The sequence below is a fragment of the Eubalaena glacialis genome, chromosome 7, assembly GCF_028564815.1.
Source record: "Eubalaena glacialis isolate mEubGla1 chromosome 7, mEubGla1.1.hap2.+ XY, whole genome shotgun sequence".
NCBI classification, from domain to species: domain Eukaryota; kingdom Metazoa; phylum Chordata; class Mammalia; order Artiodactyla; family Balaenidae; genus Eubalaena; species Eubalaena glacialis.
The window spans coordinates 73,050,430-73,061,530 of record NC_083722.1 but is presented as its reverse complement, the minus strand read 5'-3'; the positions used below and the strand labels follow the sequence as shown (position 1 = coordinate 73,061,530).

The following is an 11,101-nucleotide window of genomic DNA, read 5'->3' as shown; positions in this document are numbered from 1 at the left end:
CCGATGCACACACTATTTTGTGTACGCCCTCCAAGAGTGGGTTCTCTGTTTCCCCCAGTCCTGTCGAAGTCCTGCAATCAATTCCCAGTAGGCTTCAAAGTCTGATTCTCTATGAATTCCTCCTCCCGTTGCCGGACCCCCAGGTTGGGAAGCCTGACGTGGGGCTCAGAACTTTCACTCCAGTGGGTGGACTTCTGTGGTATAAGTGCTCGCCAGTCTGTGAGTCACCCACCCAGCAGTTATGGGATTTGATTTTACTCTGATTGCGCCCCTCCTACTGTCTCACTGTGGCTTCTCCTCTGTCCTTGGACGTGGGGTATCCTCCTTGGTGAAGTCCAGTGTCTTCCTGTCGATGATTGTCCAGCAGCCAGTTGTGATTCTGGTGCTCTCGCAAGAGGGAGTGAGGGCACGTCCTTCTACTCCGCCATCTTGGTTAATCCTCTCTCCAAAATACTTTTAAATAATTTTTTTTACAATGAGAAGAACGAATATATAATGAATATATAATACAGAGAGCAGGAGGTCGCATGTCTTGTCCGGTTCACTGGCCCATTAACTCTCATGTACCTTCTGTTGCTCTGTGTTCTGCACTGGTCCTTGGAGTCGTTAGGAGGGACTCAGACAGACCCAGGAAACCTTGAAATGGACTCATTGGCCTTTGAGGATGTGGCTGTGAACTTCACCCTGGAGGAGTGGGTTTTACGGGATTCCTCACAGAGGAAACTCTACAGAGATGTGATGTGGGAAAACTTCCAGAACCTGGTCTCAGTAGAAAGAAAACAGGAAGATCATGACATTGAAGATCAGTACAAAAACCAGGAGAGAAAATTAAGAAGTCCTATGGTAGAGAGACTCTCTGAAAGTAAAGACAGTAGTTCCTGTGGAGAAAACTTCGCCTTTATTCCAACTCTCAATCTGAAGAAGAAAACTCCTGGTTTAAAACCATGGGAATGCAGTGCATCTGCAAAAGTCTTCATGCATCATTCATCCTTTAATAGACACATGAAATGTCACATTGACGACAAACCAAGAGAGTATCAAAAGTACCGTGAGAAGGTATATAAATGTAAAGAATGTGGGAAAGCATTCATTTCTCCTAGTTCTCTTAGAACACATGAAAGGAGTCACACTGGGGAGAAACCCTATGAATGTGAACAATGTGGAAAAGTCTTTCAGCATCAAAAATCCTTCCAACTACAGAGAAGAACTCACACAGGGGAGAAACCCTATGAATGTAAGGAATGTGGGAAAGCCTTCACGTGGGAAACAACTTTTTGAAAACACATGGTAACACACACTGGAGATTTACCTTATAAATGTCAGAAATGGGAGAAAGCATCCATTTATCCCAGTTGTCTTCAAATGCATGAAAGCAGTCACAATGGAGAGAAACCCTATCAATGTAAACAATGTGGAAAAGCCTTTAAAAGTCCTGAAACTATTCAAATACATGAAAGAATTCACAGAGGAGAGAAACTCTGTGAATGTAAGCAGTGTGGTAAAACCTTCAATCATTTCAGTTCCTTACAGCTACACAAAAGACATCACACGAGAGACACTGTATGCGTGTAAAACATGTTCTAAAGTATTGAATACTGCCAGGTCTCTTCAAAGTCATGAAAGAATCCACACCAGAGAAAAGCTCTATGAATGTAAGGAATGTGGGAAAGCCTTCACATGGAAAATAACCCTTCAGAAACACATGATAACACCCACTGGAGATGGACCTTATAAAGAATGTGACAGAGTATTCATTAATCCCAGTTCTCTTAAAATACATGAAAGGATTCACACTGGAGAGAAACAATATCAATGTGAACAATGTGATAAAAGTTATAGATATCCAGCGGTTTTGAAAATACATCAAAGGACCCATACTTAAGAAAAACCCTATGAATGTAAAAATGAAGGGAAAACCTTCACTTCCACATATGTTCAAGTGCATGAAAGAATTCACACTGGACAGAAACCCTATCAATGACAGGAATGTGGGAAATCCTTCATTTGTCTCTCAGTCCTTCAAAGACCTGAGACTGCACACTGGACAGAAATCATATAAAATGTGACGAATGTGGGAATGGCTCTTCTGACCTTAGTAGTTTATGAAACCATAAAAGGATTTACTAGATAAAACCTTGTTTGTGAACAGCCTGGGAAACACTTCAATTGGCCAATATCATTACATGTAAAAACTCCCATCGAGAAGATAAATGTAAGTAACATGAGATAACTTGATAGAAAGTAATCTATGCCTAATGTTCCAGAGAACCTTCAATATGAAAGAGTTGTTTTTACTCTTATTTATTATTATTTTTTTTGCCAGGCTGTGCAGCATGCAGGGGATCTTAGTTCCCCAACCAGGGATCAAACCCATGCCCCGTGCAGTGGAAGCACGGAGTCTTAACTACTGGACTGCCAATGAAGTCCAGAAAGAGTTGTTTTAAAAGTTTATAGGACTTCGTGGTGGTGCAGTGGTTAAGAATCTGCCTGCCAATACTACAGGGTACACAGGTTCGAGCCCTGGTCCTAGAAGATCCCACATGCCTCAGAGCAACTAAGCCTGTGCACCACAACTACTGAGCCTGCGCTCTAGAGCCCACGAGCCACAACTACTGAGCCTGTGTGCCACAACTACTGAAGACCATGTGCCTAGAGCCCGTGCTCCGCAACAAGGAAAACTGCCAAAATGAGAAGCCCACGCACCGCACGAAAAGTAGCCCCGGCTCGCAGCAACTAGAGAAAGCCCACACACAGCAGCAAAGACCCAATGCAACCACACACACACAAAAAAAGTTTATAAATATGCTGTGTTTACTCAGGATCTTTCTTCAAGGGTATCCTTCAATGGTGGATTTCTACTAATTTCACAAACGAATATCAATGTGAATTAATTCTGTAAATTGTCTTTCAACAATAGTACATAACATTTAAAGGTAGTGATTTTTCCTTTAATTGGATAGTTATTTTGTTCTATTTACTTTTGAAGCCTGTTGGATCCATGGATGAATTTAAGTGTATTTCTAGTATGCAGTGAGGCTTAAATTTTTTTAATGTTCTATTCATTCTCTGTTAATGGGCCATTGAAAAATGGCAGTTTGGTATTTGTTGGGATTTTCCTAGTAGTTTTGTGTAGCAGTTCCTGGATATATAATCTGTTGTATATATTGTACCCTTTTTACTGAGAAAGATCCTTTTCCCATTTTCCACTCTATTAAACACTTGGAATAAATTTCATATATGACTAGGATGTCAAAGAGTATACTGTTATGTAAATTATGATTTTTCCTATTTGCTTTTTGTGTTTCCTTCTGACTGGTATTTTTGAATAGACTGTGAGACTTGTGATAATACAAAAAATCTGGAGCTGGAGATATCTTGCCTGTGAGTCATATTAGGACCTAGACTTTCCAGAATCTATCCCCTCTGTGGTTCCATGTTAGCATTCACCAACAGCTCACCTGTGTGCGATTTTAAAGCAGATGCAGAGAAGACATTCTTCAGATCGTGGGGTCTGCACACTGGGAGAGAGGTAGATACATAGGAGCTTCAAGGACACCATCTCCCAGCTTATTTTCCAGATTCTGTGTCCTTGTAGTCAAGAGTGTCCTCAACACCACCAACAAATGTTAGATTTCCATTTTTATAGACATGTAGTCTCCCCTGATGTCTTCACAGCTTACACATCAAAGATCCATCAGAGTTTGAATTTTTTCTGTAAGGCCTCTTGTGTCCACTTCGAAAGTTATTTCTATATTTTATGGTTGGAAATATTCTCTGATTCCACTCCTCCCTGGATTATATCTTTATAGTGTCTAATATGTGTAGGAAACACTTTATGTTGTTAATAATACTAGTAAGTATGTGTTCCTGACTCACCACGACATTCACAATGGTGCCACTAATAAGAATGACATGGGAGTTTGTTTCTCTGCTGCACTGTGCAGTGGCATCGGTGACCCATTGTTTCCATGTGACAATAAGCACCTCCTTCTGTCAAGATGGCTGTGGGTGTTTCCTGTTGCTTGTAGCTGAATATAATCCCCCAATATGTTTTTTTTGTTTTTAAATAAATTTATTTATTTATTTATTTATTTATGGCTGTGTTGGGTCTTCGTTTCCGTGTGAGGGCTTTCTCCAGTTGCGGCGAGCGGGGGCCACTCTTCATTGCGGTGCGCGGACCTCTCACTGTCGCGGCCTCTCATTGCGGAGCATGGCCCCAGCGCGCAGCCTCAGTAGTTGTGGCTCGCGGGCTCTAGAGCGCAGGCTCACTAGTTGTGGCACACGGGCCAAGTTGCTCCGCGGCATGTGGGATCCTCCCAGACCAGGGCTCGAACCCGTGTCCCCTGCATTAGCAGGCGGATTATCAACCACTGTGCCACCAGGGAAGCCCCCCCCAATATGTTTTTTATTGTATTTTATTTTACATGATTAAAACTGTTTGAGTTTTTTGTGAAACAGTAGTTTTTGTAGTCCTTTCAAATATTTTACCAACTCTTTTTGAAGCTTTCATTAGCTAACAAATGTTGTTTTTCATTTCCTCAAAGAATATATTAAGGTACCCATTTTATGTATGAATATTCAGGAAAAAAAATATATATATAATATAAAATGCAGCCTTGATTATATCCATCTTTACATGAATGCAGTTATACAATGTAAGTTTTAATACTTTTCTGTGGATGAATGAGTCCATGAAGGTGAAAGTGCCTAGGGCCCATGAAAGTGACAATGTAGCCCTCTGTCTCCCCTGACAGCGTCCTGCCCTGCTCTGGCCGGGGTGACACAGAGGCAGAGTGGCACACAGGAGAACAGGGGGCTGCAAGTAGGACCCCAGGAACCAGGGCAGCCCTCACCCTCGGGCTGAGGCTAGAGAGACCATGGGGGCTGAGGGACAAGACTTTTGGGCTCTGACTGGCAGGGGCATCACTGAGCCCAGCCACAGGCATCAGAGCACAGGCAGTCTGGAGGGTCCCCAGCCTTACTGGGCCAGCTGCTACCTTCTAACGGCCACATGGGAAAGGCTATCATCTCCTCCTGCTCTGATGGGGATTCCAAGTGTCTCTCTGGGTCCCTGCACTGACAGATGAGCCGGCACTGTGCCCTGAGACTAACACACTCTAACTATCGTCTCCTTGGCTCTCTCACCCTCTGTAATTCACATTCGGCCCCTATGAGGTCCTTGAACTTCCTTCTCTACCTAAATGACAGACCAAACCCTTAAAGGAGATAATTGTTGTTCCCAATTACAGATAGAGAGACAGAGGCCCAGAAAGATCAATTCTCCTGCTCAGGGCCACACAGGCAGGAGAGCAATTCCTTTCAGACATCCAGACCCCTCAGAATTCTCTTCCTCTGCCCCACTGAGGCTGAGCTGGAGTGCCCTGTCCCGTCTTGGGAGCCCCCAAACTAACTCCTGAGACCTCACTGGTGGGGCTCAAGGGCAGGGTCCACAAGGACCTTGCCTGATTACAGCCCAGATTCCCTCCTTGGCACAGCAGGGGTCTGGGGGATGGAGAAACCCCTCCTTGTCCTCACTCATTCCCTCCCTCTTCCTTACCTCTTGCTCTCCTCCACTCACTGTGTTTGGCTTCTGTGCTGCCCCCCACTGAAGTTAGTGGCCTTCACATCTGCACAAACAATAGGAAAATATTAGGAGTCATCTCCCTGGGCCTCGTGGGCTCCTGTCCTACCCTGACCACTTTGTAAAATCCTCAATGCCCCTTGGCTTACAGCACCACGCCCACCCCACTCCCCTCCTGCACCACCACCCTGGACGCCTCAGGCTCTTCTCTCTTCTCTGCACATCAGGCCCCGCACCTGACCCACCTGGGACGAGTGGATGAACTCTGCACAGCTCCACTACCATCACAGGCCACGTTCCCTAGAAGCAGAGCCTCAGCTGGGAAGTGAGAGGCATCTGATTTATTGAGGGGTGTTGTCGGGAGGAGGGAGGCGGAGGGGAGCAGGATAGGGCAGAGGAAGGAGCTGAGCAGGGACGTGCTCTACCCTGAGATGAGCTTCAGCTTCACCCACAAAAGCCTGGAACCCCTGCTTTAGGACTGACTGAGGCGAGGACTGGGCTTTGATGCCCCCTCATAGTCAGTCCCCATCCACAGGCTGAGGGCAGAGGGGACACAACCCCCCAGGCATCTCCTGGGAGGCTGTGAAGGCAGCTGTGAAGGGGGCACCTGTGAGCCATTAGCATCTGTATTGCACATTTCAAACAGCTGTGGGACAGGGGGCAGCTGCCCAGTGAGGGGGATCTGGGCAGGGCACTCACAGCACCTGCTGCCCAGTGCCCCACCCAGGGAAACTGGCACTTCATGCCCCTGGCATTTCAGAACCAATGTGGTCAAAACTGAACTGTCACCTCCCCCCACACTCATCTCATATCTACACCAGGACTCTGACCAGCCCATGATCACGTTCTCAGAACCCACCCCCCGCATTGTTCAACCTGTCAGGGAATCAACCTGCCTCATCCCCTCTGCAGTGACTCCATCCCAATCAGCCCCACGCTCTCTCAGCTTCTGGGACAACCCTCCTTCTATTCTGCCTTCCCTCCTCTCCCCTTGGCCATTGCCCTGGGGGGACACATCCTTGCTGGGCTCCCTGATGATTCACCCCTCGTGAATACACATACACACACACACATGCACACACACACACACACACACACACACACTGAAGCCAGGGTGTTGGCTAATGTGGACAAGGATCTGCTCTCCCCCTCTAAAATCATCTGGCTCATTATTGCTTTTCCGGACCTGGGTCTGTCCATCTCTCCAGTCCCACCCTGACCCACCCCCTTGCATGCCTCCCTTGAGCACAGAACTGAGTGTCACTTCTCACTCTACCATGCCAGTCCCTCTGCTTTTCCTAAGCAGTTTTCTCCCCAGAACACCCTCTTTCCCCCTTGCTGGGCTCAGGTCCCCTCCATTGCACACCCATCACACTGTAGCCATCACATGCAAATGGAACTCACCATCCAGAGTTTTACTCTCAGGGAGGACTGACAAGCGAAGCATGCCATGGACTGATGCTCTATGCCATTCATGAAAGTCTGTTGCCTGTTTTCTCAGGGGTAAGAGGTCTAATGGTCAAACGGCAGACTCTCTCACCAGTCAATCACTGTAGAAGGCACTGACAAGGCCTCCATGCCTCCCTGCCTGTTATGTCTCCTTCTCAAAGGTTGCAATAGAAAAAACGTTTGCATCATCTCCTTTCTGCTATCAGTGGTCACGTATGCATGTTGAGGCCCTGGTCCCAGGCAAGGGACAACTGGCCAACATCCATGTAAAATGTAAAAGGACAAGACAGGGTTGAGGCTATAGGTGGGTTGCCATGGAAGCAGGATGGGCAGTCACGGGAGGAAATTGGAAACAGATGTGATCAGCACAGGCCCATATCATCCTGATGAGTGATCCGTCTCTCAGGTTGGGCAGTGATGTACCAGCTATGACAAAACTGATGGGTAACATTTGCTGATTTCCATGATGGAAATACTTCCACCAAGGCCAATTTCAAGCTACCAAGAGTTTAACAACCAGCTCAGAAAAATCCTGACCATTTAACAATTGCCACTGGCAAGGCTGTATCCTCTGGCACAGACACAACACAACCCCCTGGGTTTCCTCTGCAGGGATTCCTTCCTCAACTTGGGTTGATGTAGAGTGAGAAGCAGGAGGTTCCTCTAACCTGCCTGAAATCAGCCCCACCTGCTCACCAAGAGGAGACAAACCTGACAGGTAACAAAGTAAATGCTCTGTGAGGTCCTGTCCTCTGTCCCTCTCAGAGAGGGGGATCTGTGTCTTGGTTCAGGTTGGCCCATAAGCAGACCTAAGACAAGCATTTAGTGGAAGTAGTTTGTTTGGGAGGTGATTCCAGAAAGCTCCAGCACAAATGTAGAGAAGGGAGACAGGGCAGGACCCGAGTCAGAAGAGGACATGTCAATGAACAGGTCACTGAAGTGGGCGACAGGGGCTCAAGCCAGCTGGGGACCTCAGGGGGAGGTGTGACATGCTTGGGAGTGGGCCCCCCAAGGAGTGAGGAAGAGGAGGTATTTTTCCTCTAAGTCCCCCCAGTGATTGGTTGAGGCTGCTCCCTGGGTTCAAACTCCCCAATGTTTCCAGTCTGCCCCAGAGCAAAGGTCAGCTAGAGAATGGGGAGGGGGCAGGATGTGCACAGTGTCTGAAACACCCAGGCACACAGAGATGTGACCCGTGTGTCACTCTCTGTGTCTCTCACATTCATGCAGAGCTGTTCACCCAGATGAGCAGCATGCTTGTTTTTAATGGTGCAAATTTTTGTACCACATGATCCTTACACACAGGCCCACCACAGAAACCTGAGACCCAGCTGAAGAAACAGTGATGTGTCTCAATGCCAAAGGAAAAGCAAGGAGGGGTGGGCTTTCCAGAGTTAAGATTGTCAAGGGCAAGTGAAACGCTATGGGCATTGTACCTGTAGGCTTAGCCCTGAGATTGAACTGCGTCTCTGTGAGTGTTTAACAAATGCCTGGCCCCTCCGGACTGTCACCTCCATGTGAGCAGGGACAGCATCCCCACCAGCACTGCACACAGAGCAGGTCTCCTTAAGTCCCTACTGGGGGTTGGAGGAGGAGGGCAGAGGCGTGTGAAGGGCACGGGAGGGACCTGAGAATGGAGACGCTGAGCTGGACCTCTTGGCCCTGCTGCCTCTCCCCATGCCCGCCTGGAAGGAACAGGGGTGTCCCCCATGACTGTGTTTACAGGAGTGATCACACACACACACACACACACACACACATACACACACACACACACACACCCAAAAGAGGCTTCCCAGAGTTAAGGACTCGGTCCTGGTAAGTGGGAGGAGGGGAGACAAATGAAATTAAGGCCTGGAGTAAGTTGCTTTCACAAGAATTTATTTCTCAGAGTCCAGAAGTCTGAACCAGGGCAGGCAGACCCTTAGGACTTTTCCCTGGGCTCACAATTCACCCAATTAATCTGATTATTGGGACGATAATTGGGCCATACTTCTTCCAACCTCTTAGTATCTTCCTACCCAGGTTTCGCAGTCCCCGGACACTCTGGGGCTATGCAACAGGAAGAAACAAGTTACTATGGAAAATGGGCCCAGGGTAAGACCAGAATCCTCCCCACGTGGACATCCCCACTAACTGGGCGACTTCAGGAGACTTTGGGCCCCAGTTCACTTTCTGGCTGTGACCTTTAGAGCATGTGGTTGAAACCCTACACCCACAGACATATGGGGAAACTGGGGCCCACAGATGGCAAGGGGTTTCCCAGGGTCACAAGCCCATCCCATCAAAGCTGGACGGGAGCAGGGGCTGAAAGCACATTACTCTAGTCAGTGCCTCTCAGAATTCAGCAGTCAGAATCCCCTGGAGGCCTGGTGAAAATACAAATGGCTGGGCCCCAGCCCAGAGTCTGATTCAGGAGGTCTGAGTGGGGCCTGGGAATCTGCCTTTATGTCAAGTTCCCGGGTGGGACCCACTTAGAGAACCACTGCTCTAAGGGATGGCAGAGCCAGTCCTGGAGACCCGGGGCTCAGGTGAGGGAGGGACCAGGGTAGGAGGGCCTTTCTCTGACCTGGAAGGGGCAGTGGGTATTTGGTCCAAAGGATGTTCCACAACCCACCCTGTTATTAGCTCCACAACACAGAACGGGCCACTCACCACAGTGCAAGTGATATCAAAGTTGTCCCTGACCTGAGCCAGCGTGACTGTCCCCACACACTCTTTCACCAGCTGTAAGGGGAGGCTCGAGTTCAAACTGGAACCACTGGACCATTGCCTCCCAGCCTCAGCCCAGGGGCTGGAAATCTTCCCTGAAGCCCCCTATTCAGCTCCCTGGGAAGCATCCACCAGCACTCTAAGCCCCCAGCCTCACCCCATTCTCCTTGAAGTCACAGTGTTCCGGGGGCTGCTGGGTCGTCCTGGGGCACACGGTCTCCTTCACCGTGAAGCTCACAGGCTTTGGGGTGTCCAGGTTCTCGTCCTGGTCAAGGATAAAAGTGGGATGACTGGGCACAAGCTCATGCTTCCTTCTCTGATCTGTCTCCCTGCCCCTCACCTAGACGGCAGCCTCTCCAGCCCCTCCTGTGTGCCTGGCCCTGGGCTTGGTGCTGGGTGCACAGGGGAAGGGGACAGAGCCCACTTCTGGCCTCGTGGGCACACAGAGAGCAGGAGTGGACCTCACACCAGCTCTGATGAGAACACCTTCCCCACGGAGGGGCGGAGGCAAGTCAGGGACCACCTGCAGGGAAACACCTTGTCACTGGAACCTCCAGGCTGAGCAGAGCCCACCCTGGTAGGGAGACAACAAGGAACAGAGGGGACTTAAAGCAGGGAAGTCACATCACAGACCGAGTAACTGCCCCCCCATCCCTGGAGCTCCCAGAAAGCCCTGGAGCCCAGGGCACCTGTTCCCACAGTAGAGATGCTAAGGCAGGAAGCCTCATGCTGGGAGGGGACCCAGCTCTGGGAAGGTTTCCTGGAAGAGATGGGAGCCCACCTAGAGGGAGAAGTCCCTTCCTGACAGGAGGTACAGCCTGAGCAGAGGGGGTGACAGCGTGGCCAGGGCTGGTGGGAGGCAGCCCCCTTCCCAGGCCCCTCCTGACTCACGGCCTTGGGAGGCGGGTCCAGCTCCAGGAGGCGGTAGAGATTAGCTTCTAAGGACCGCTCGTTGAGCTGATCCAAAGCACGAAACACAGCTTCCCTGTAGCTGAGGGCCTGGGCGCTGGCCGAGGGCACCACTAGTCCCAGCAGCAGTAGCCACAGTGACCACCGCCCCAAGGCGAGGCTGGCCCTCTGGGTCTCCATGGTCCCCATGTCGGCCTCCTCCCAGCATACAGGACCCTCCTTTATGCTCCTCCTGGGCCTGATGCAATGGCCCAACCACGTGTCTTCCTGACCTGCCCCATCCCTGATCTCCTCCCCGGCTGTGAGCTGGACTTGCCTCAGCCCCTGCTGTTGCCTCACGGGATTGCTGGGCAGTGGGCGAGGGAAGCCTCCTGTGAAGGTGAAGAAATGGTTTCTCCATCTCCCTGACAACATCTTGGCCTCTCCTGGGGCCCATGGGGAGTGTCATAGGCA

The 11,101-nt window shown here is 49.5% G+C and overlaps 2 protein-coding genes across 2 annotated transcripts; one reads left to right on the top strand and one right to left on the bottom strand.

Moving 5' to 3' along the window:
- The first annotated feature begins 561 nt into the window (after positions 1-561).
- LOC133095752 (zinc finger protein 124-like) lies at positions 562-4,864 on the top strand. The gene is made up of 3 exons (XM_061197473.1): positions 562-835; positions 1,203-1,259; positions 4,755-4,864. Exons 1-3 carry the CDS (start codon positions 562-564, stop codon positions 4,862-4,864), a joined length of 441 nt encoding a protein of 146 aa, XP_061053456.1.
- Positions 4,865-6,478: 1,614 nt separating this feature from the next.
- On the bottom strand, positions 6,479-10,828 carry LOC133094680 (antibacterial peptide PMAP-23-like). Its single transcript, XM_061195333.1, has 4 exons — positions 10,631-10,828; positions 9,897-10,004; positions 9,679-9,754; positions 6,479-6,522 (listed from the first exon to the last, which is right to left on the bottom strand). The coding sequence occupies exons 1-4, from the start codon at positions 10,826-10,828 to the stop codon at positions 6,479-6,481; spliced, it is 426 nt and encodes a 141-aa protein (XP_061051316.1).
- Between the last annotated feature and the right edge of the window lie 273 nt (positions 10,829-11,101).